Source organism: Carcharodon carcharias, chromosome 18, assembly GCF_017639515.1.
Source record: "Carcharodon carcharias isolate sCarCar2 chromosome 18, sCarCar2.pri, whole genome shotgun sequence".
NCBI lineage: Eukaryota > Metazoa > Chordata > Chondrichthyes > Lamniformes > Lamnidae > Carcharodon > Carcharodon carcharias.
In genome coordinates this window covers 13,080,301-13,107,090 of record NC_054484.1, presented here as the reverse complement: position 1 = coordinate 13,107,090, position 26,790 = coordinate 13,080,301, and the positions used below count along the sequence as shown (strand labels likewise).

The following is a 26,790-nucleotide window of genomic DNA, read 5'->3' as shown; positions in this document are numbered from 1 at the left end:
GGAACTGGTCAGCTGCTTGACGATGAGAAACTTAACACTTATGGGCAAAAACCTAAGGTGTGCAACTAAGCATGAATGTTGTTTCAAAGAGCCGGTACAGGCATGACAGGCCGAATGGCCACCTTCTGTGCATGAAGTTTACCCATTATCTACATCCTCTTGAGTACAGGGGAAGTACTTATTGGAAAACCCAAAATAGTGGATGCATTGAAGAAATTATAAGTGCTAGCTTTGCAATCCACTCCGGTGGTAAAGGCAAATGGCTTGTGTCATTTGACAGATAAGCAGCGACTGTCTGTGATAGACAGGGAGGAGAAACTGCTGTTACCTTATTTCATAAGGCTGCTCCTTCTCATAGGTTTTCTTCTTCTTTCTCCAAAAAACGTACCAAATGGTGATGATCAGTAAGAGTAAAAACAGCAGTACTGCTATAACGATTCCCGCTATCATCCCACCATTGCTTGATGCTTAAAAAGAAATAAATAAAATGTGAGGCACTACAGTTCTTACTCGCTAAAGATTGGCAATGTTTCCACAATAAACGCAAATCTTCCACTTTCCTTGCCCCATCAACCTGAAGGAGGTTGACAACTGCATCCTACATTGCGCCAGTTCTCTGAATGAGCAGACACGATGGGCCAAATGGCCTCCTTCGGCACTGTAACGATTCTGTAACTCACCTCCTGAACGTCCTACTTGATATTAAGAATTCCAGAGACTCCAACAATCTTGGGGAATTAATTCAAATGGCTATTCTTCGCATGAAGAATCATACAGCATGGGAGACCATTCTGCCCATCGTACTTGCTCTTTAAAAGACCTACCCGATTATCGCCTCTCCTCTGTCCTTTCCCAATAGCCTTACTAATGTGCTCCCAAAGTATTTATCCAATTTCATTTTGCAAGTTAGATTGCAACAACTCTCTGCATTAAAAAAAAAGACACTTCTCATCTCATCTTTTGCTCTTTCAATATTGCTTGGACAGTGAGCAAGAGTTGTCAAGGCTACAGTGGTTTGTGAGCTAGTACTAGAACAAAAATCACAGTAGGCAGCATATGGTCAAAAAAGCCCAACTGGTTTACAAACGTCCTTCAAGGAAGGCAACATTGCCTTTTTGAAATTTTTAAAAATTCATTTATGGCAGTAGTCTGGGGTGTCCTGGCCAATATTTATCCCTCAACCTAAGTTAAAAGAAAATCACAGATTATCTGGTCATTAACTATTTGTGGGAGTTTGCCGCATGTAAATTGGCTGCCATGTCTCCAACAGTGGCTATACGTCAAAAAATCCATCAGCTGCGAGGCGCTTTGGGACAATCTGAGTGTGTGAAAAGTGCTATAGAAACGCGAGCCTTTTCTTTCTACTTCTCCAAACTTCTGTCCCAGGGAACAAACCTGGAACTATAAGCTGCTGGGAAGAGTTTCAGAAAGGGACAACAGTGAACCGGCAAAATGGGAATATGCTGGAAATAAAGTACTTACAGGAAGTGATTAACAGCTTGACAACACACTGCGAACTTGCAATTCTATTGTTAGCCACACATATATAGTCGCCAGAGTAATCTGTTGATGCGTTTCTCACTTTCAGAGTTCCTAACGTGTTATCTGCACAGAAAGAGAAAGCAATTATTTAAAATTGGAGAAACCTAGGTGAAGGCTGGAAATAGTGGCAACAAGTTTAAAATCAGAAACCAGGTGTTTGGTGACATTCATACTTGGGCTTTGAAAGTTTCTAATCAGCAAAAAGCAGAGAACGGAGGAAGCAGCACTGTTTCACGCCCCTTGGAAAATAAAGAGTTATAAGAAATTATGCTACCATGAGCCTCAATTTCAGGGATGGCAGGCATGTAGAATGGGATGGCTATAAGGAAGGATTGAGAAAGTCAGCTTCAGTATAGTCATGAACGCATCAGTGGAGGCAGGGGCAGGGCACGGCACAGACTGCGCAAGCCAGACAGCGAGTGGGAATACTTGTTCATTCATTTAATTTAGTATATTGTATCGCTGCTCGTGATGCTGTCTCCTTTATATTGCAGAGCCCGAGTACAGAATGGGTGCTTGCTCGATGGTTCACCTACGTTTAGTCTACAAGTGTGACCCCCCCAGCTTCCAGTTGACTGTCACCGTTCCAATGAAACTTAATGCAAGCTGAAATAATCAAGGGGAGGTGGTGGCGTAGTGGTATTGTCGCTAGGCTAAAAATCCAGAGATCCATGGTAATGCTCTGCACATTGCAGAAGGTGGAATTTGAATTCAGTAAAAAAAAAATGTCGAAATAAAAGTCAAACGACGATCATGAAACCAGTGTCGATGGTTGTAAAAACCCATCTGATTCACTAATGTCCTTTAGGGAAGGAAATCTGCTGTCCTTACCTGTTCTGGCCTACATGTGATTTCAGGCCCACAGCAATGTGGTTGACTCTTAAATGTCCTCTGACTCAAGGGCAATTGGGGATGGGTAATAAATGCTGGCCTAGCCAGCGACGTCCACATCCCACGAATGAATAAAAACACAGCAATTCACCTTTTGATTAAACATGCTACAGCCTTCCAGATGCAATATTTAGTTCGATTTCAGCTCATAACACCTGCTCCAGTTTATTTTGACAGCAGCTACTGGTGACGTTTCTACCTCCCCATCTACACCGCCTCCAGCCCCATCTTTTGTTTCTTTACTTGTCCCACTCCCATTCCCTTTTGCCTTGCAGCTTCATTCCTTTTGCCATTTAATCTCTCCTAACAGCCACCCGCTCACAGTCCTTCCCCGTTCCTTCTTTCCTCCCATCTCCGACTTTCTCTGCATCTGCAACTTGCTTAAAACCGGCTGCGCTGCTAACCTCGGCTGTTCTGACAGCAAAAGATCCCATCGATCTAGACTATTTGACTCTGTTTTTCTCCAAATAGACATTGCCAGGTCTGGACATTTCCAGCATTTTCTATTTTAATTTCAGATTTCCAGCATCCGCACTATTTTGCTCTTATATTAGGCAAAGGCGGGGCAGCCATCATGCCATTCAAGGCGGTAGCTTTGTTTTTACCCTACAGCCTGGCAACCATCAACACCCGTACCTGAAGATGACGACAATCTGGATTACCTCCCACCACCGAACCTGACAACACAATGCTAGCGCACGCTAGTGCTCTACATAAAAATCTCTCACCTGCCACTGCGTTCACAGATACACTACATAATCCCAATAAGTTCACCTGAAAATATATTTACCTGAAATTGCGGTGGGAGGCAGTAATGTTGAAGATCCCCCTCTGGTCCAAATGTACGTAATTGGGAGAGTTCCTTGACTTGAACATTTCAGTATTATATCCTTTCCAATTTCCTGACTTCCTTCCACGGAACATGTTGGCTTGGATGGTCTCACTGTGGAACAAACATGAAGTACAGAAGTATTCCAAGGTTCTGAAGGGAGGGACAAATTGAACTTCCATCATGTGTTGTGGATCACCACAAACTCAGGAGACAGGTGTGACATTTAGAAAGGAGGAAAATGCATGGACAAAATTTAGATTTGACATATTTCACTCAGAGGATGGCGAGCATGTGCTAGAGCCCAGGCAGTCGTATGGTGAAGACATTTGCTATTTTTTGTGGGAGGGCTGTTGGGGGGGGAGGGGTGGAATTGTCCATTTGAATGGTGAGGCATTGATATTGACCTCCCTCCCCACAATAGATGGGAAGAACTGATTGAAGAGATAAGCATGGGGAACACATCCCCAGAATGCCATGCAAGTTGCCATTTTAATGGTGGCGGATATTGGGGCGCCGGAGAGGCGGGAAACAACTGACACATGGTGTTTAAATCAGGTGCCAGTGAAAGTAAGAGCCCACTTGGAAATTCCCTGTCTTCCCCACAGGTTTCCTAGGAGTTGGAGAACCCAACAGTGAAAAGGAGGCAGGAGCTGCTGACTCTACAAAACAATTGCCTTTTCTCACACTTCTTGTGTGCCATGAGGAGCAGGAGTACTTACTCACCCAAGTCCTGTCAAGGAAGCACACAGCCTCTTGTGCATACCCCAATCCTCTGCAGCCTCATACTCCCACCTTCTTCTATTTGCCTACATCCACAGCCCGCATCAATCTTCTCTTCCACCAACAATCTTTAAGCTCTTACAATCACCAAGGTGCTTTCATCTCTTCACCATCTTCCTCCTTTAGTTAATTTACTCTCCTAATCTTTCCAACCTTGGCTGTACCCTACACCTGGCATTCTTAACTTTTAAGTGTCACATTAAGTGAAGAGTCAATGAATGTTTGCCAATCACCACGATAAAGATCTGTTGCGAACAATTAGCAAAACAATTCATTTGATACCACCAGACTACAACTTCCTTACCCAAAACATTCAGTGTGATTGATATGGTCTTTGAGCCGGGAGACTTCTTCACTTTGCAATGGTATCTTCCGGAGTCACTGGATTTCAACCTGGTGATGTTGAGTGAAGCATCACCATTTTTGGGATCTGGTGAGCTGAAGTGCACGCGGCCTTCCATATCTTCAAGACGTGTTTCATAGGTTCTGTCCCCCGAATAGTCAATGACCTGTTTTATTATAAAACACTTCAGTCACTTAGCAGCCCAGGTGAGTCAGTTAGACAGGGGCAAGTTCACCAATACAGGTAGAATCGCGCCTGAGCAGAGAAATGTATCTCCCTTTCGCCTCCAGAAGGCATGACGCATGCTGGGGTATTTTTCAGCCTTAAGAGCATGAATACCCATAGATGATGGAAGGCAGAGCATGTGGGGTTTGTGGAGTTAAGAACGTAACAAATAGGAGGAGTCGGCCATATGGCCCCTCAAGCCTGTTCCACCATTCATCAAGATATGGCTGACCTCCCTTATCAACTTTACCTTCCCACCCGATTACCATTTCCTCGCTTGCCTTCCGAGTTCAAAAATCTATCAATCTATCTTGAACATACTCGATACCTGAATGTCTATCGCTCTCTGGGATAGAGAATTCCAAAATAATTCACACCCAAGTGAAGAAACTCCTCCTCAAATTCGGTGTTAAATGGTCAACCCCTTACCCGGAGACTATGACCCCATATTGTAGACTCTCCAACCAGGGGAGAGAGCCTCACAGCTTCAATCCTATCAGCTCCTCTCAGAATCCTGTGCTTCAATGAAGTCACCTCAAATTCTCCTATATGCAGAGAACATAGGCCAATCCTGCTCAGTAGGCGAGACGGGGTGAACAAACCAGGAGACAGAGGAAGACCATGTGGGGCAGACGGCAGGAAGACACAGACAGAGTGTATGACAGACAGATAAAGCATGTGTGCAGAAAGAAAGCAAGAATGCGCAAAACACAAACACCAGGACAAGAGTACAAAAGCAAACAAAGGGAAGGAAACAAGTAGACAGACACAATCCTGACATCCACTTATATTCTCAGAATTATCTAAACTCAGGACTTCTGGACAAGTCGACGGGTTGGTGCACTGGTTTTAAATAATCAATGAATGCGCCTCAATCCATAATGTTCAGCTGGTTAAATCTCAGGTTTAATACACACAATTATTGGTGAATCTGCTGGATCACTGGGAGTGCGTGACCACTCGATATCCAATGGCCCAATGTCTGTTTTGTCCAGCTTGAACTGGCATATCAACATCACGCTGTCTCCATCTCCTGCCTCGACGCGTTCTTGTGTTGGGAGGATTTCCAAACCTTGAGACCAGCCTGCAGCACAAAATAAAGTTACATCAACATTCTGCCCTGCAACGAAAGTCCACTGATTATCACAAGACATGTGGTTGGCTTTCTCTCTTCAAGGTTGCCTGCATTTGACTGTGACCTGGCAACAGGAACACACTGGCATTTACCCATTCTGCACATGAGTTCAGAGCACTGGCAAGCTCTCTGGCACACTTATGCCTTCTGCACACCCACCCCCATGCTTCTGTCTTCCAGGCACAAACTCTGTTGTATATTTCATATATCTCAGAGCAATGCAGAGATGACTCTATTTTCTAAGCGTGCAGCAAGTTTACTTATAAGAGTTTTAAGATATCTCTACAATCACAAAACGTCTGCACTCATGCTTACAGTTCAGCTTCTGTGGTGTCTGCTTACTTTCCTTCAAGTTCACACCCAGGCTTAACCAATCAAGCAGAGATCAGTTTATCAGACTCAATCAAAAACAGAACAATTGTACACTACATTTCCTACAATAACTTCCCACCACCCCATCCTGACCAGGCATACTTTCACATCCACTTCCTCCTGCCAGGCACACTTCTGTCCTCACCAGAGTTTCACACAATCCACTTTCTATGGGGAAGGTAAGAGGATGTGACTACACAAATAATGAGGAGCTCTAGGTATGGTATGGTGGTATGTTGAGATCAATATAAAGAAACACAAGATTTCATGTTATCACAAGCTAAAAAGGGAACAGCCTTCACTTTACAATAATAATTACAGAGGACCATCATAAACAATTTATTGGAGTGTTAGCAAATAAAACTGATTGAATATGTTCTTGTCCCCTCCAGCCCCACACCATGGGGTAAAGATGAGAGAGAAAGGAAGTAGAGAACATACAAATTAGGAGCAGATGTAAGCTATTCGGCCCCTTGAGCCTGCTCCACCATTCAATAAGATCATGGCTGATCAGATTCTGGCCTCAATGCCACATTCCCACCTACCTCTGATAGCTTTTGACTCCCTTGTTCATCAAGAATTCACCTCTGCCTTAAAATTATTCAATGCCCTACCTCTACCACTCTCTGGGGAAAGAGTTCCACAAGCTCACAGCTCTCAGATAAATTTCCCCCCATCTCCACCTTAAATGAAAGACCCCTTTTTTAAAAAACAAGTGTCCCCTAGTTCTAGTCTCTCCCAAAGGGGGAAACATCCTCTTAGCAACCATCCTGTCAAGCCCCTGAAGGATCTTATACGTTTCAATAAAGGTTGCCTCTCATTTTTCTAAGCTCAAATGGGTTCAGGCCCAACCTGACCAACTTTTCTCATAAGATAACCCCCTCATTCCAAGAATCAGCCAACTGAATCTTCCCTGGGCCGTTTCTAAAGCAATTATGTCCTTTCTTAAATATGAAAAACAAAACTGTACACAGTACTCCAGATGTGGTCTCACCTATGTCCTGAACAACTGTGGCAAAACATCCTTACTTTTATATTCCATTCCGCTTGCAATGAACGATCACATTGTATTCGTATTGCTAAGTGCTTGCTGTATATGCATGCTTACTTTTTGTGATTCATGTGCCAGGATAGAATTCTGTAATGTCGAGGGGGAGGGGGCAGTAGCAGAGGGGAAGGGGGAAGATAGAGAAGAATTTGTAGGTAAGTAGCTTGGGATTAAAAGCAAATGCTTGCACCATATTGGGGGATGAGCAAGGAATGGAAATCCTTGTGTGTACAATATCACTGAACCATCAACTACTGAACCAACATACAGGGGAGTAGAATTTTAAAAGTAGCAGAGAAATAATCAAATGATCCAAATAAACCCCACTGTATTTCAGAGGGTAATTTTGTTCCAGAAATAACTTCTGTTGCTTGTATAACGTAATTACAAGTTAGGGCAAGTAGGATCAGGCATCTGTCCTCAAATACTTTTCAGAACCTCAGGTTATCCCAAAGCATCTTACAGCCATTGACATACTTTTGCCATGTAGGCACTGTTGTAATGTAAAAAAATAGCAAACGCGTACAAATAGCAATAAAATAATGGACAAATAATCTGTTTCATTGATGTTACTTGAGGAATAAATGTTAGTCAAGATAACGAGAAGAGCTCTCCTTGTATCTTATGCAAACACAAGGTTGGAGACAGAGCCTAAGCTTAACATCTCTTCTGAGAGATGATGCATCCAATACTGTCTTCACCGGGTTACAGGATCCAACCCCCTGGAGCAGGACTTGGACCTGCAACCTTCCTTCCGACTCAGAATCAAGACTGCTACCCACTGAGCAACAACTGACACCTTATTTCAGGTCAGGTGTTTGCTCAGTCCTAATGAAAGGTGTACACAGGAAGTATGATTCAGAGAATTGGGATGGCAAAATTGCAGCCCCACCTCTGCCCCATACACATAAGGAGTATAGCTCACCACTGAGTGTGAGGATTGCCCCTCGCATTCTCTCTCCCAACAAAATGGTCCCAGGAACATTGTGGACAATTTTGGGCACCACTTCACAGAAGATGTAAAGGGTACTGTAGTGTAAAGGGTTAACTGGTGGCATATGCTAGTGTATGACGTAGATAATGATGTACTACTGACAGTCAGTCAGGTGTTAGGTTTGAGAAAGAGGTTGGCATCATGCCTAGGAACAATGTGCCTACTCTGTAACCTGTTTAGATGTAGTACTAATAAATAAGTGCTAAGCAGGTACCAGATCATGTCTACAGTCTAAGAAACAAATCCCACACTTAGAATCCAAAATAGATCTCAGAACAGGTACAAAGGAGGCTTACCTGGGGTGGGGCAGGGTGGGGGAGGGGGGGTAGTCAAAGTTAGGATTGTTCTCCTTGGAACAGAAAAGTTAAAAATGCGACCCAATTGAAGGTTTTCAAAGTAATGAAATGATTGAGAAAACATTACCTCTGGCCAGTGGATCAAGAATCAGAGGTCATAGGTTTAAAATCATTGGTTAAAAAAAGAACTAGCAGGGAGATGAGGAGAATAGTTTTTACCCAAGTTGTCGGGATCTGTAATGCGCTACCTGCAAAGGTGCTGAAAGCTGATTCCATCAACAATTTTTAAAAAGAAAGAAAGCTGGACAGGGATGAGGAATTTAAATGGTTTAGGACAGAAAGCGGGGGTGTTGGGCCAAGCAGGGCTGAGTTTTCAAGGAGCAAGCACAAAGGGCTGAGTGGCCTTCTATGTTAAAGGTTCTAGGATTCGAACTTCTCAGCAAAAGCAAGGTGCTACTTTTTATGTAGCTTCGAGACTGGTGCTGGCAATGACAGGTTCCGTGGGCAAGGAAGCCTGAAACCTGGAAGTACCAAGAGGGCGACAGAGGAACTGTTTCTACCAGGCTTCTCTTGGTGCCAGGCTTGGCAGATCCTGACAATTTTACATTCAGGTTTGTGGAGCTGCCAGTGACCCACACCTCAGAAGCTAACGTCAACAGGCCATGAATGCAGCTAAACAATGGTACATTTTTTCCACTTTTTGAAAATAAAAAAAGGAATCTTGAGAGGGACGTGAAATGGAGCTGCCAACTACTTGCTCACTTGTTTTGCCCATATAAAGCATTGCAACCCAAGGCACCATGTGCTTTACTCACGGGCCGTTCCAGATTGCTTAACATCAGAAACACTTCAAAGTTTGTAGGAGGAGAAATTTAAAAAAAAAATTACAGGGAGAGTAGCCAAGCATCAAACTTCAGCAAACGTCAGCTCTCAGTAAGTTAACTCGGAAGTTATCTGAGATACCAAGCTGTCAGGGCCACAATGGGGAATGGGTGAAGTTGATTCATGTCAGCTCAGTGAGGGTTCAAATGTCAAGGATGCCAAGATTCAACAGGAAAAAAAGAACTCAGGGAAGCTTTATCTTGTGGAAATGCACAGGGAATAAGTTCCTGTGGAAAAGCAGGGGACCAGGCAGCACAGGAACAGGTGAGTGAGTCCCTGGTAAGAGTGAAAGGAATGAGAGGTACGGGGACTATTTATTTTTCAAATTCAGTCTTGGGTTGTGGATGCTGATGGCAAGACTGGCATTTATTGCCCATCCCGAGTTGCTCCTTGACAAGGTGGTGGAGGGCCACTTCCTTGAAACTGCGCAGCCTGTGTGGTGGAGCTAAGACCGAGAGAGATAGGTTCTTGATTGGTAAGGGGATCAAAGGTTACGGGGAGAAGGTGGGAGAATGGGGTTGAGAAACTTATCAGACATGATTGAATGGCAGAGCAGACTCGATGGGCCAAATGGCCTAACTTCTGCTCCTATGTCTAATCCCGCGGGACTGTCAGACAATTCCAGGATTTTGACCCAACGATGGTGTTGGCATTATGACATCGCTTTGGGTCTATCTACATTTTTAAAAAATTAATTAAAGATTGTGGAAGGTCAGCCTCTAGCCAGCCAGCCCACCATGATTAGTGTTAAGAAATGCTACATTATCCCAACAACAGAATCAAAGATCTACAAAAAAAGCGACTTGACAAATATAAATGCAGGGAGCAGGTGAACAACCCTGCAATCCATCTAAATACATGCTAATGGGGCAACTTGAGAGGGGAACAGGACAGTGGTAAACAACCACATTGTTTGAAATGAAGTGCTAGGCTTTATAAGGTTCGACATCTGCAGTATTTTGCTTCAATTTTCATTCTCACCTTAAAATTCATCCAATATTTCACCCCATCATCATCTTAGTAACCAAATTCCTTATATCATTACAAGCAGTCAGTCAGAAACGTACAGCACAAAGGGAAGCCATTTGACCCACTGTATCTGTGCCAGCTCTTTGCTGTCAATTAGTGTCATTTCGCACTCTCGTGAAAAGTTTTTTCGGCCAAATATTGATTCAATTCCCTTTTCAAAGTTATTGCTTCCAGGCAACAGCTTCCAGATCCATTCTTTTTACACCCTTTCCCCAACACACTACATTGGTGCAACCACTAAATTCCAGTCTAGTTCCCTTCACTTTCCCACCTACCTCTCTGCTTTCAAATGCCCTGACTTGAAAGTGTACTTCCACAACTCATTCTAGCCCTTTCCAGCTTTCCCATCTCCTCTAAGCTCATTGTTTGGCCCCTTTAATGTATAAAAGGTTTTGCAACATTTTTACTGCATCTGAATGCCATTACTGATTTACAAATTCTTGCTTTCCAGTCTGACCTACTGTGCGTTTCAGATTAGGGGATGTTTCCGCACTGTCCAATAGCCAATGCGTGTGGGAACATGGGTTCCTTTGTACTCGTAGGCTAAGGCAGAAGAAAAGAGTGCCATTGTATTTCAGATGAGAGAATACATATATTGAAGAGTGGAAGTCGACCCAGCGTATATGACCAACCCATTTTTTTTTAAACCCCAAAAAACTATGTTTTGCATATACTTGGCATATAAACTAACCCCTCCTTCTTTCAGTCATGACATGCTATACTAGCAATAGTAGTTGGCCACAATTTTCACCCCACAAATGGATATTTACTTACTGGTACCTTATAGCTGGGTTCAAGGAGACATGCAGGCAATATGGGCTGTGATGTGAAGATGGACAGGAATTTATGACATGGCCACACGGAGCAGACCTGATTTGGTCACTATCAAATTGCTGGTTGGTGTGTCCAAAATGGCTGCCAAGTTTCCCACATTACACCAGTGATTACACTTCAAATTTATACCATTGGCCATGAAGCAATTTGGTATTTCTGGAGGTCATAACATGCCCGCTGTACACGTTCTTTACTTTCCTTCCATTGAACCCCCCCCCCCCCCCACTCCAGTACATAAAAAGTGACCTAACACGAAAGGGATCGAGGCTGGGACCTTCAGCGCCTGTGTGTGTTCCATTTCCACATTTGCAGAACCAGGAATATCTAACCAAATGAGGTGCCAAGAAATGAGCTGAAAACAAGATTTCTGTAACATTCTTAAAATACTTTCCCAATCATTTTGGAAACTTGTGTTTAAAAGTACTTGCAGGTCATAGTCATTTGTTTGGAGAGACAGATCAATCATGTAACCAACTACACGATACTTAGTAACCTCGAGAATGGTACTCGCACCTCCCTAAAGGTGGTCATCTCAGCAGACTACAATGCACATAGTCATTCCCAAACTCTTTCCTGCCGTGACACCCATTTAATCACTCAGATTTGGCTTGACGTCAGTCAGAGTGAAAATCTGGGAGGGAGCTTGTGCCAAAATAACAAAACAGCAGGAAAAATTGGGTGCGTGTATCATGGGACCTTGGAGCCATTTCCAGGACTTTCCTGACAGAGTCTCTGCTCCATGACGCCATTTATGGCCTTGGAGCTTGAGAGCAAAATCACATGCAATGGCCCCTGTTGTACTTGCTTGCTACAAGGTTACCTGCAATTTTCTATCAAGTTATTTGGAACAAATGGAGAAGGAAGAGGCACTAGGGACAGTGGAACAGGAGGAGGCTGTTTAGCCTCTCAAGCCTGTTCCTCCATTTAATGAGAGCATGGCTGATCTGTGCCCTAACTTCATACACTTGTTTTTGCCCCATATCTTATTAACTTGGCTAACTTAAGTCTACCAATTTCAGATTTAAAATTAACTGACCTATTAACTGGTGCTCGAAGAGAGTTCTCAGTCACCTACCAATCTTGGCATGAAGAAGTATTTTCAAAGTTCACTCCTGAAAGGCCCAGTCCTAATTCTTAAGGCTAAAACCCCTCATCCTAAACTTCGCCAACCAGCGGAAGTAACTTTTTGCTCTCAGTTTCCCCCCTAATATTTCTAAAACTTCAAAGGAAAAAGGAGAAAGAGACGGAAAGAAAACCAATTTCATACAAGGCTAAGTGGGTCAGTTCCTCAGGTGCGTCCGGATTCTATGCGACTAATGCCAATCCCAAAGTAAACTGTCAGATTCCTCAAGTGTGACTCCATAGGAGGACTCTAGTTTAAAATATGTGCAAAGCTTAGCTCAGAGATGCTCCCAGCTTCATAAAGCACCCACACACTGGGTGTTGGTACAGGACAAACAACTCAACTTGTCCACCAAAAGGTCTGCACACATTACAACAATTTGCATATACATAGCACCTTCATGATCATAAAACACCTCAAGAGACGTCACAGGAACTTTATCAGGCAAAATTTGACACTGTGCCATATGGAGGCATTAGGAAAAGTGACCAAAAGCTTTGTCAAAGAGGTATGCTTTATAGAGAAAAGTAGAGGGGTGGGGAGGTTCAAGAGATTTTAATAATAGGGGCATAGAGTATAAGAGCAAGTAGATTATGTTAAATGCGTATAAGACTCTGGTTCAGCCTCAACTACAGCATTGCATTCAGTCCTGGGTGCCACACTTTAGGAAGAATGTGAAGGCATTACAGAGAACGCAGAAAAGGTTCACAAGAGTCGTTCCAGGGTGAGGAACTTCAGTGAGGTGGAGAAGTTAGGACTGATTTCCTTGGAGGCAAGAAGGCTGAGAGGAGATTTGATAGAGGTATTCAAAAATCATGCGGAGTCAGGACAGAGAAGATAGGGAAAAACTGTTCCCACTTGTGAAAGGACTGAGAACCAGCGGGAACAAATTTAAAGTAATTGGTAAAAGAAGCAATGGCAACATGAGGAAAAAGAGTTTTACACAGCGAGTGGGTAGGATCTGGAATGCACTAAGTCAGATGTTTATTCGGAGAGCCAGAGCAGACATGACAGGCCAAATCGCCTCCGAGCTGTAACAACTCCGTGATTAAGGAGAGAATTCTAGAAGAAAAACAGAACATGCTGGAAAAACTCAGCAGGTCTGACAGCATCCGTGGAGAGAGAAACAGAGCTAACATTTGGAGTGTGTAAGACTCTTCTTCAGAATTCTAGCGTTCCGGGCTGAAGCAGCTGAAGGCACAGCTACCAATGGTGGCACGATTAAAATTGAGCATGCACAATAGGCTAGTATCTGAGCAGCGTGGATACCTCTGAGGATTGTAGGGCTGGGGAAGATTAGAGATAGGGATTTGAACAGGCGGACGGGAATTTTAAATTTGAACAAATTTCCAGATGGAGCAGTGAAGGCGAAAACCCTGGAATCATTTATGAAATACCCAAATGCTTGAGGACACCATCCCCGAAGGCATCTTTTCATGGCTGTTGGGCAAATTCTGATGCCGCAATCAAGCCACAGACGTCAACTGGGATGGGGTGTCGTGCAGAGGATAGGAACTGGGAAAAGTACAACCCAATCTTCCCAATCTCTTCCTCCAACCTCTCTAAAAATAGAATTGGAACTTCTGGAGAAATGCATTCTACTGATGCACCAAAGAAAAACACCATTTCAGGCCTTATTTCAGCCAGGGGAGCTTGCCACCAGGCAGCAGCTGGATACACTACATTGGGGAAAACTTGGAATACTTGTAGGTGCTGCGTCCAGCAAGAACAGGTTTTCTTTGTTACACTAGGTGTAATCATATACTCCAGGGGCGGACCTTCCATTCATTGTGCTTGAGCCAGCTCTTTGAAAGAGCTATCCAATTAGGCCAGGTAGAAGACCACTGGAGTGACAGCATGAATTAAGGTCAGGTCATGAATCACCTACAGTCTGGACTATACTGTACTATTCAAATTCTTTGTATGGATGAACATGTGGTTTATTCCCCCTGTCAAATCTGGAAGTTGACAACAATTAGTTGCCCAAGTATTAAGACTCTTCCTAGGCAGAGTGCGTTCCGCATGTAGCCTGATGTGTCACATACAGCAAGACCACTGTTTAGCACTCCTTTTAGAGTCCCCAAAAAGACTGGAAAGTGCTCTCTCACTGGGATATTCAGTTGCTTGGTTACTGCCCTTTGCTCCAGTGCACAGCCTAACTCCCGTTGAGAAACCCAAATATCAGGGAAACATCTTTTGACTGTTGATCAAAAATATACACACCACAATGGGTTAAAAACCAACACAAACTTTCCTTCTATCTTTGAATATCCTTGGGGAGCAACTTGGAGGGGGGAGGGGGCGTTTTCTTGACTTTTTACCACTCACCCCCCCGAACCAGGACATTGTTTTTACTTTCATCATCTAATGTTTCTAAGCAGAGCAGGACGCAGATGGTTCACCTAACTCTCATGGGTCATGGAAACTGAATCTATTCACCTTTCATCAAGTACACAAGAACTACTTCTCCTTTCTCAGGTATTAAGCTCCCAAGTATTTTGTTTCACAGGCAGTTCCATACTCCTTTATGTCAGGTGAAAAATTGGCTCTACTAAAAAAAGTACCTTTCTTTCAGGATCAAGTAAGTTTTTTTTCGCCTATTTCTCTCTCACTCTTCTCCGACTAAGTTGCCAAATTCTCCAATTTAAAAAATATGAAAAAAGTAAACCAAATCCTTCCCAATATTGCTCTGATTTTCCCCAACTTTTCAACTGAAACTTATCTGTGGTATGCATGCACCCAAGCTTGAACAACTTATGCCTTTTATAGGGGTGTTTCACAAGAGTGTTATGAGGCAAAAACTGACACCAAGCCAAAGGAGGTGATGGTCCTCAATGTTAATGGAGAAGAGGCAGAGAAGTTTAGTGGGGGGTGGGGATTTAAGAGCTTAGAGTTGGACAGCAGAAATCACAGCCACTTGTGGAGGGAGGAAGGAAGAGGAGATTGTGCAAAAGGCCAGAGTTGGAGGGAGACAGAGGTCACAGGGGGTCAAAGAGGTGGAGGAGATTACAGAACGAGTGTGGAGAGATCAATGGGCTGATCTGAGGCATCGGTAAACCGGGAGCCTATGTAAGTCAGTGAGCGAATGAGGATAGCGGATGACACTTGGCTCGAGTTAGGATACAGATATCAATACCCTTAAGATTCACAAGTTTATTGCAAGGTCGATGCTTCAGGGGAATTCCTACATGATGGCAATTACCTACTTGGGAAATTGAAGACCTGAGAGGGCCTTTGCTAGGCCAGACTGCATATAGGCCATTGAAGGCAGACTGACTGAATGAGAAAGAGTCTTGTATCTGACTGGAAATCCGTTGAACTCAAATTATTCAAAGAGGGAGGGAGGGGAATGAAACCAAGCTGTTGAATTCGGTTGTTGTTTTCTCATTTCAACCAGAAAGGGGTGAAACTTCTAAATGTTGATGTCAGCATGACTTGGGTGTGCTCATACAAGGGACACAGGGAGTTAGCAATAAAGTCGCAGTAGTGTAAATTAAATGAAAAAGGTGTCACGGACAAGGCAAAGGGGGTGGTAATAAAACCAGGAAATGCTGGGAAAACTCAGCAGCATCTGCTGAGAGCGAAGAAAGAAAAGGGTGACATCATTGCAGATTTGCACTAAGTACGGTAGTGGGCAGGTAAGACAGCGTTATTCCAGTCGGCAGCAATGACGGCTTTTCATGCTGTATCGTCCCAAACCCACCGCATTAAACATGCATTCCTGGGAAACACTCCATTTCCATGCTGACCGGGTTCTCGTTTGCCCGCCACACCATCAACTCACCGCCGGACACCGTATTTAAAGTGCAGCCACGTGCACAGTCCTGGGCTGAAAGCACAGACGTGCTGCTAAGACAGGATGGCCCCGAAAGGCAAAAAGGACTGCAGGCCCCAGGTTTAGTGACATGTCTCTCAAGTGCCTTTTGGATGCCATGGAGGCCTGCAGTGATGTCCTCTACCCGCGCTCTGGCTGCAGGAGGGGCAGCAACATGATCACTCTAGCTTGGGAGGCGATGGCAGCAGTGATCAATGCCAATACTGCACAGAAGAGGTTGGCCATCCAATGCAGATAGAGGATGAATGACCTCACCGATGCCACCAGGCTAAGACAATTATCTCATCATTTTAAACTCTCACACTCAAGCCCATCATACATGCACTGGCATCTCACTCTCTGCCAACTCAAGGAACATCACCACTCATTCTCTCTCTCACCCTCATCTCCATCTGGCCCCATCTCCTCTGGAGACTGCCTCCTCAGCCCTCACCATCTCGAGGCCACTTGTACAGATCAACATGTGCCCCCCACACTCACACCCCGGGATACCCTCCTTCCCCAGTACAGCTCTCGCCCTGCAGCCTCTTCCCTTGCCTGAGGCCACTTCTTCCCCTTCTCCAAGCAAGCCCTAGCCCTGCAGCCATTGAAAAGCCACCCCCGCCTCACAGCTGGGTCTGATGGGTAGAGACTTGCCCATGAGCCCCTCTAAAAGTGACGTGCTGCTGCCTGCAAAGCCTGGCACTGATGACGGTGAGTGCTGCCTGAAGCAAGGTAGGCAAAACAAACCTTGAAGCCCCTAGTGAAGTGCAGCTCATCAGGCGCACGTTGCTTATCTGTTGTGAAACACATCAGCGTGATGGGTGGACAATTCAGAGTTTGGAGGAGGGGGAAGAGATGAGTCCGGCGGGCTAGCCTTATAATGATATGCAATGTATTACAATGAGATGCCCAATGGTGGGAAATGTGGCCTGCCATCGATGGGCTGAGCGGACGTTCGCAAACTGGTTTCACAACATCTTGAAACTGGTTTCTGGCCGCCTTACCATATTGTCTGCTCATGCCACCAAACGTACGACACCAGAGGGCATGGACAATTCTGCCCAGGGTTAACATTTCGAGTCCACAATCCTCTTCTTCAGATCTAAGGCAGGTGTTACTACTGGCATAAAGGACAGATGTGTTGATGTGTTAACAGCAGAACAAGGGGCAGCACTTTCTGAAAGTAAAATATGAGAACAAGTTACAGACTGGCCCTTGGCAGGGTGGGGGATGTGGGAAAAGGAGGACAGAGTTCATGGTCTGAAGCTGTTAAACGCCAAGTCCAGAAGGCTACCATGACCATCAAGCCAGGGGATCAAACTTGGTTCAATGAAGAGTGCAGGGGAGCATGCCAGGAGCAGCACCAGGCATACCTAAAAATGAGGTGCAAATCTGGTGAAGCTACAACACAGGAATACTTGAATGCCCAACAGCATAAGCAACAAGTGATGGACAGAGCTAAGCACCTCTACAACCAATGGATCAGATCTTAAGCTCTGCTGTCCTGCCACATCAGTTGTTAATGGTGGTGGACAATTAAACAGCTAACTGGAGGAGGAGGGTCCACAAATATCCCCATCCTTAATGATGGGGCAGCCGAGAACATCAGTGCAAAAGATAAGGCTGAAGCATTTGCAACAATCTTCAGCCAGAAGTGCCAAGTAGATGATCCAGAGGTCACCAGCATCACAGATGCCAGTTTTCAGTCAATTTGATTCACTCCACTGATATCAAGAAACAGCTGAAGGCACTGGATACTGCAAAGGCTATGGGCCCTGACAATATTCCGGCAATAGTATTGAAGACTTGTGCTCCTGAACTTGCCATACCCCTAGCCAAGCTGTTCCAGTACAGCTACAGGACTGGCATCTACCCTATGTGGAAAATTGCCCAGCTATGTCCTGTCCACAAAGCAGGACAAAGCCAACCCAGCCAATTCCCGTCCCATCAGTCTACTCTCAATCATCAGTTAAATGATGGAAGGATCAGCACCAATGCCCAAACAGCACTTGCTTAGCAAAGACTGTTTACTGATGCTTAGTTTGGGTTCTGCCACGGCCACTCAATTCCTGATGGTGTTACAGCCTTGGTTCAAACATGGATAAAAGAGCTGAACTCCTGGGGTGAGGTGAGAGTGACTGCCCTTCACATCAAGGCAGCATTTGACCCAGTGTGGCATCAAGGAGCCCTAGCAAAACTGGAGTCAATGGGAACCAGGGGGAAAACTCTCCACAGATTAGAGTCATACCTGGAACAAAGGAAGATAGTTGTAGTTGTCAGAGGTCAATCATCTCAGTTCCAGGACATCACTACAGGAGTTCCTCAGAGTAGTGTCCTAAGCCCAACCATCTTCAGCTGCTTCATCAATGACCTTCCTTCCATCATAAGGTGGGCATGTTCGCCGATGATTGTACAATGTTCAGCACCATTCGTGACACCCAACATACTGAAGCAGACCATGTCCAGAAGCAACAAGACCTGGACAATATCAAGGCTTGGGCTGACAAGTGGTAAGTAACATTTGTGCCACACAAGCGCCAGACAATGACCATCTCCAACAAGAAAGAATATAACCGTTGCCCCCTTGACGTTCAATTGCATTACCATCACTGAATCCTCAACAAGCAATATCCTGCACATTACCATTGACTAGAAACTGAACTAACCAAATAAATACTGTGGCTACAAGAGCAAGTCAGAGACTGGGAATCGTGCAGCAAGTAACTCACCTCCTGACTCCCCAAAGCCTGTCCACAGAAGGACAAGGCACAAGTCAGGAATGTGATGGAATACTATCCACTTGCCTAGATGAGTGCAGCTCCAACACCATTCAAGCTGGAAACCATCCAGGACAAAGCAGCCCACTTGATTGGCTCCCCATGCACAAATATTCACTCCCTCCACCATGGACGCACAGTGGCAACAATGTGTACCATCAGCAAGAGGCGATGCAGGAACTCACCAAGGCTCCTTAGGCAGCATCTTCCAAATCCATGGCCTCTACCACCGAGAAGGGCAAGGGCAGCAGACACATTGGAACACCACCAACTGGAAGTTCCCCTCCAAACCACTCACCATCTGACTTGGAAATATATCGCCGTTCCTTCACTGTCACTGGGTCAAAATCCTGGAACTTCCTTCCTAACAGCACTGTCCTACACCACATGGACTGCAGCGGTTCAAGGCAGCAGCTCACCACCACCTTCTCAAGGACAATTAGGGGTGGGCAATAAATGCTGGCCTAGCCAGCAATGCCCACAACCCATAAATAAATTTAAAAAGATACAGTAGAGGTTCACTAGGTTGGTTCCTGGGATGAGAAGTTGTCCTGTGATGCAAGGCTGAGTAAATTGGGTCTATATTGTTGTTGTCTGCGTTGTTACCCTTTGCTACATTGGCACTAAGTTAGCAACCAACATCAATCATTTGCTGAGGTACAGTGTAGACAGGAACAAATTTACATCTTATAACCTCTAATTTCTTCAATTTTTAAATAATGACAAGTTCTAAATGTATGTTTGCAAACATGACAGGAGAAATTACGAGGTTTTCCTCAGTAGTTCATCTGCTGACCTTTCTTCCCCCAAATGCAACCAAATCACAGTAGAGTACGAGTTGCTTGTCCATTGTGCATCAAGTTGCTGGTATCCCACTGAGTTAACTGAAGTTTCAACACAAACTTGCCAGGACTAGCTTAAAAATTATGATCCAGACCAATTCACCATTGCGGTACTAAGGGACTGCAGCACTTTCGAAGGTGCTACCCTTTGGATGAGATGTTATATTGACACCCGATCTTTTTCTTCCCTATCCCATCTCTTCCCATGCATGTCCACAACATTTCCAATGCCAATTTTAACAGTTTCAGGCTTGCTATGCCTTACAAGAATCACAGAATTGTTACTGCCCATCATACCTGACCCGACTCTCCAATTGAGCATCATGACTTGGTGTCATTCTCCTGCTTTTTCTCTATACTCTTGCACATTGTTTCCATTCAAATAATTATCTATTGTCTCCACCACGCTTCCAGACAGTGCATTCCAGATTCGAACCACTCGCTGTGTGAAAAACATGCGCTTCTTTTGCAAATCACTTTAAATCTGTGCCCTCTCATTCTTGCACCCTTGACGAGCGGGAACAGTTTCTCCCCATGCTCTATCCAGCCACATGATTTTGAACACCCCTATCAAATCTCCTCTTAGCCTTCTCTTCTCCAAGGAGAACAGTCCTGATCTATCTTCATAACACAAGTTCCCTGGAACCATTCTTGTAAACCTCTTCTGCACTCTAATATGATCACATCCTTCCAACAGTGTGGCACCCAGAACTGTTACAATACTCCAACTGAGGTCTAACTCGCATCTTATATAAGCTCAGCATAATCTCCCTGCTCTTGTACTCTATGCTCCCATTAATAAAGCCCAGGATACTACATGCTTTACTAACTGCTCTCTCCACCTGTCCTGCCACCTTCAATTATCTATATCTGCCCAGGTCCCTCTATTCTTGCACCCCCTTAAGAATTGTACCCCTTATTTTATACTATTTTTCCATGTTCTCCTTACCAAAATGCATTACCTCACACTTCTCCACATTGAACTTCATCTGCCACCTAACTGCCCACTCCACCAACTTGTATATTTCCTTTTGAAGTTCTACATTGTCCTCAAGTTCACAATGCTTCCAAGTTTTTGAATCATCCACAAACTTAGAAATTGTCCCCTGCACACCAAGGTCCAGATCATTAATATATATCAGGAAAAGCAAGGGTCCCAATACCGATCCCTGGGAAACTCCACTACAAACCTTCCTCCAGGCCGAAAATATCCATTGACCGTTACTCTCTGTTTCCTATTACTCAGACAATTTTCTATGCACATTGCTACTCTCGCCTTTTCACCATGGACACGCAGTGCCTCTCATCCTCTATTCAACCACCAGGACAGCCTGTGGGACCTCTGCTTCATTTTTGAATGGAACCCCCAACCATTCATCAGCCAGTCACTGCCCTCCTTCAGCTTGGCTAAACATCGCTGAACCTTTCCTTTGGCTCCACTCATTTCCTCCGATAAACAGCTGTTGCTTTGGAAACCCACAAGTCCCAGCTATTCCTTCCTTTTTGTGGAATATTCTTTTTTCCAGTTCGGCCCAGGCCCCTCCTTCACCTCTTTGCCTAGAACAATGATGGTTGTCCGCAGTTGAGCATGTGTCAGTCTTATTCGGTTCAAACACAGCAACAAACCAGCTTTCCTATATTCTACAGAATATGAGCACCAGGCATCGTATTTAAAAACCAAAAAGACAACTGATGAAAATAGAATCACAGAATGAAGCCACTCAGCCTATTGTGTCAATGCTGGCTCTTTGGCTGAGCTTTCCAGTTAGCCACACTCCCTCATTCTTTCCCCAAAGCCCTGCAAACGTTTCCTTTTCAACTTCGTCCTCCTTCTTCCTTAACCGAGGTTTTCCACCCACGGTCATTGACAGGGCCCTCAACCGTGTCCGGCCTATCTCCCGCGCATCCGCCCTCACGCCTTCTCCTCCCTCCCAGAAACATGATAGGGTCCCCCTTGTCCTCACTTATCACCCCACCAGCCTCCGCTGGTCCACTCCTCCATCACCCCCTACTCCCCAACCCCCACCTATGGCACCACCCCATGCCCACGCAAAAGATGTAACACCTGCCCCTTCACTTCCTCTCTCCTCACTGTCCAAGGGCCCAAACACTCCTTTCAAGTGAAGCAACATTTCACTTGCATTTCCCCCAACTTAGTCTACTGCATTCGTTGCTCCCAATGTGGTCTCCTCTACATTGGAGAGACCAAACGTAAACTGGGCGACCGCTTTGCAGAACACCTGCGGTCTGTCCGCAAGAATGACCCAAACCTCCCTGTCGCTTGCCATTTCAACACTCCACCCTGCTCTCTAGCCCACGTGTCTGTCCTTGGCTTGCTGCATTGTTCCAGTGAAGCCCAACGCAAACTGGAGGAACAGCACCTCATCTTCCAACTAGGCACTTTACAGCCTTCCGGACTGAATATTGAATTCAACAACTTTAGGTCTTGACCTCCCTCCTCCATCCACGCACCCCCCCCCCTCTGTTTCTTCCCCCTTCCTTTTGTTTTTTTCCAATGAATTATATAGATTTTTCTTTTTCCCTATTCCCATTAATTTTAAATATTTTTAAATCTTTTATGCTCCCCCACCCCCACTAGAGCTATACCTTGAGTGCCCTACCATCCATTCTTAATTAGCACATTCGTTTAGATAATATCACCAACTTCGACACCTGTGTGTTCTTTTGTTCTGCCGTCTGTGACATCTTTTGATGATCTGCTTCTATCACTGTTTTTGCCTACAACCACACCACCCCCTCCACTTCTCTCCTCCGACCCCCCCCCCCCCCCCCCCCCCCCCCCCCACCCCCACCTTATATTTCAACCCTTCCTGGGATTCACCTAGTTCTGTCGAAGGGCCATGAGGACTCGAAACGTCAACTCTTTTCTTCTCCGCCGATGCTGCCAGACCTGCTGAGTTTTTCCAGGTAATTGTTTTTGTTTTCCTTTTCAACTGTTTGTCCAATTCCTTGAATGAAAGTTACTATTGGATCTGCTTCCAATGCCCTTTCCAATAGCGTATTCCAGATCATAAATTACTGCATAGAAAAATCTTCCCCCTTGTTTTTTTTTGACATGCAGGCTGAACTCTTTTGGTTAAATACGTGGGAAAGATCAGCAGCGGAACGAGAAACCTTAATGGGGTTCTGGAAGGAACTAGACATGTCAACATGTATCCCCTTGGATTCCAATAACTCTGTGGGAAAGTTATGTTAGCAAAATTAGCCTGAGTGCCGAGGGACTGTAAAATGGTGGAGGACAGGAGTGGGCGGGATAAATGAGAGAGCCGAGAGCATTTAACATAAAAAGTGAGAACGAGGTTGAAACATTGTCCTTAAGCCCTATGCCCACCTCCCCAGAGCTGTTTTGAAAGATCACCAAACAATGCTGTCTTGTTTGCACTCTGCTCTCTATTTACACAACACTTACTGAGCTAGGTAAGTTTAGAGCTCAAATTCGAAAACACTGCAGACGCAGTATAAATTTTTCGATATACCGTGGGATTACCGGGATGATGAATGGCCACACAATGGAGATTGTGGCACTTCAGGACTGGGGAGAGTAAAAAAAAAAAATCATCTGGGGCCCCGGTCCTGATCTTTATCCATTCATCCATTGCTAAAAACCATACATGTCCACATTCACGGGTGGAATACACAGGTGGGGGTGGGGGGGGGGGGGGAACAATGTCCGACTCAGATGCTTGCTACAGTCAAATAGGCTGCCAATACACAGCGTTCAGTGTCACACAAAGAATGAGCTACCGGTCGGAGGACAGCGGGAGAGTTCACCTAGTGTCCTAGTTAATAATTAATCCCTGAACCAAGGCTACCGAAAACACGATAACATAATTGAACCTTTCCTTTGGCTCCAGTCATTTCCTCCGATAAACAGCTGTTGCTTTGGAAACCCACAAGTCCTAGCTATTCCTTCCTTTTTGTGGAATATTCTTTTTTCCAGTTCGACCCAGGCCTCTCCTTAACCTCTTTGCCTAGTACAATGATGGTTGTCCGCAGTTGAGCATGTGTCAGTCTTACTCGGTTCAATACACAGCAGCAAACCAGCTTTCCTATATTCTGCAGAATATAATCAATCAATCATTTATCTTATCCCTGTTTGCAGAATCCTTAAGAACTAGGAGGAGTAATTTCGCTGTGCAGAAATCAGCTACCATGTTTACTTGGAAAGGTAGTTCTGCTGAAATTGATAAACTCTTGGCTGCAAGCCACTTTGAGGCGTCCTGAGGATGTGAAAGACATGAAACGAATGTGACAACTTTAACTCCGTGGGATCAATGGAAGGTCACAGGTTCAAGCCTCACTCCAGAGATATGGTTGTACAACATTTAGGCCGATTCCCACCGTGGGGCTGCTGCCTTTCTGATGAGACATCAAACTGAGGCTCAAAATAACCCAGTTTAAACAGTGGAACATGAATGGCCGATATTTATCCCGCAGCCAACATTGTCAATCAGATTATCTGGCCATTGTCACAGTGCTGTCTGTGAGAGCTTGCTGTGCACAATTTGATGCCACATTCTCTATATTACAACAATGCCTAAAACTCGAACAGGGTCCATTGGCTATTTTGCGTTTTGGCCATGGAAGGTGCTGCAGAGATACCAGGTTCCATCCTTTAACTGCAGCTTTTTCCCCCCCCCCACTTGGGCAAGATATCCACAGTTGGAACTGTGCCCTAGAGTCAATTAGGAGCGAAAACTGTGGTGGGGGTAAAGCTGTGATCTAACAGTGAAACTAAACAGCAGAGGCTGGTTTATTTTCATCCCGAGCTTATCGGAAACTATTTCAAGGTTCTGCAGCCAGTTGCACTTCCAGAAAGTACTTGCTGAACGAGGAATGCAGCTTCTATCTGGGATCTGACAAGATGAGGACAAAAAAGGATTCTTTGTGCCAGAAAGAATCGATGCCAGCAATACCGCACTGTCAAACAACCTTGATTTTAAAACAACAGCATAATATGCCACCAACACTCTGAAGCATGTCCTGTTATCACATAATAAATTTAAGTTGGGGGGGAGGGGGGGGGGGCGGGGGGACAGGGTATGTTGCTCAACCCAACATGCTCTGACACAAGTCAATTAGCATCAAGCAAACTTAGCCCCAAATACTGAGTGAGCGAGGGAGACAGAGTGCACTGGTATCTGCAATACCATTAATTTATTAGCAGTGTAATTACTATACATATTTACACATAAACAGCAGACATGCATAGGAATTAGGAGTAGGCCACTCGGTGCTTCGAGCCTGCTCTGCCATTCAACAAGAGCAAGGCTAATCTGATTGTAACCTCAACTCCACATTACTGGCTACCCCTAGTAACCTTTCATCCTCTTGCTCATCAAAAATCTATCTAGCTCAGCCTTAAAAATATTCAAAGACTCTACTTCCACAACCCTCAGAGAAATATTTTCTTCTCATCTATGTCTTAAATGACTTTTTTTTCTAAAGACAGTGGCCCCTAGTGTTAGATTCTCCCACAGGGAGCAACATCCTCTCTACATGAACTCTGCCAAGACCTCTCAGGATCGTATATATTTCAATCAAGTCACCTCTTACTCTACACTCCAGCGGATACAAGCCTGGTGAGTCCAACCTTTCCTCATAAGGCAACCCACCGAATCAAAGTATTAGTTTAGTGATAAAAACAAAAAAACTGCGGATGCTGGAAATCCAAAACAAAAACAGAATTACCTGGAAAAACTCAGCAGGTCTGGCAGCATCGGCGGAGAAGAAAAGAGTTGACGTTTCGAGTCCTCATGACCCTTCGACAGAACTTGATTTCGAGTCCAGGAAAGAGCTGAAATATAAGCTGGTTTAAGGTGTGTGTGTGGGGGGCGGAGAGATAGAGAGACAGAGAGGTGGGGGGGGGGGCTGTGGTTGTAGGGACAAACAAGCAGTGATAGAAGCAGATCATCAAAAGATGTCAACGACAATAGTACAATAGAACACATAGGTGTTAAAGTTAAAGTTGGTGATATTATCTAAACAAATGTGCTAATTAAGAATGGATGGTAGGGCACTCAAGGTATAGCTCTAGTGGGGTTTTTTTTATAATGGAAATAGGTGGGAAAAGGAAAATCTTTATAATTTATTGGGAAAAAAAAAGGAAGGGGGAAACAGAAAGGGGGTGGGAATGGGGGAGGGGAGCTCACGACCTAAAGTTGTTGAATTCAATATTCAGTCCGGAAGGCTGTAAAGTCCCTAGTCGGAAGATGAGGTGTTGTTCCTCCAGTTTGCGTTGGGCTTCACTGGAACAATGCAGCAAGCCAAGGACAGACATGTGGGCAAGAGAGCAGGGTGGAGTGTTGAAATGGCAAGCGACAGGGAGGTTTGGGTCATTCTTGCGGACAGACCGCAGGTGTTCTGCAAAGCGGTCGCCCAGTTTACGTTTGGTCTCTCCAATGTAGAGGAGACCACACTGGGAGCAACGAATGCAGTAGACTAAGTTGGGGGAAATGCAAGTGAAATGCTGCTTCACTTGAAAGGAGTGTTTGGGTCCTTGGACGGTGAGGAGAGGGGAAGTGAAGGGGCAGGTGTTGCATCTTTTACGTGGGCATGGGGTTGTGCCATAGGAGGGGGTTGAGGAGTAGGGGGTGATGGAGGAGTGGACCAGGGTGTCCCGGAGGGAGCGATCCCTACGGAATGCCGATAAGGGGGGTGAAGGGAAGATGTGTTTGGTGGTGGCATCATGCTGGAGTTGGCGGAAATGGCGGAGGATGATCCTTTGAATGCGGAGGCTGGTGGGGTGATAAGTGAGGACAAAGGGGACTCTATCATGTTTCTTGGAGGGAGGAGAAGGCGTGAGGGCGGATGCGCGGGAGATGGGCCGGACACGGTTGAGGGCCCTGTCAACGACCGTGGGTGGAAAACCTCGGTTAAGGAATCCCATTCTCTCAGTTCCTTCGCCTCCGTCGCGTCTGTTCCGATGATGCTACATTCAAAAACAGTTCCTCTGACATGTCCTCGTTCTTCCTTAACCGAGGTTTTCCACCCACGGTCGTTGACAG

The 26,790-nt window shown here is 45.0% G+C and overlaps 1 protein-coding gene across 9 annotated transcripts in view; it reads right to left on the bottom strand.

Moving 5' to 3' along the window:
- cxadr (CXADR Ig-like cell adhesion molecule) overlaps positions 1-26,790 on the bottom strand; it is a 104,570-nt gene that overhangs the window by 30,452 nt on the left and 47,328 nt on the right. For 5 of the 9 annotated variants that reach the window (XM_041211083.1, XM_041211089.1, XM_041211081.1 and 2 more), the window contains exons 2-6: positions 5,531-5,697; positions 4,350-4,554; positions 3,224-3,376; positions 1,483-1,605; positions 329-467 (exon numbers count right to left, since the gene is read on the bottom strand). In XM_041211083.1, coding sequence (XP_041067017.1) covers positions 329-467; positions 1,483-1,605; positions 3,224-3,376; positions 4,350-4,554; positions 5,531-5,697 — 787 coding nt within the window. Of the gene's footprint in view, positions 1-328; positions 468-1,482; positions 1,606-3,223; positions 3,377-4,349; positions 4,555-5,530; positions 5,698-17,147; positions 17,264-21,190; positions 21,474-23,620; positions 23,825-26,790 lie in introns of those variants that run through there. The other 4 variants (XM_041211082.1, XM_041211084.1, XM_041211087.1 and 1 more) reach the window with 4 other exon arrangements.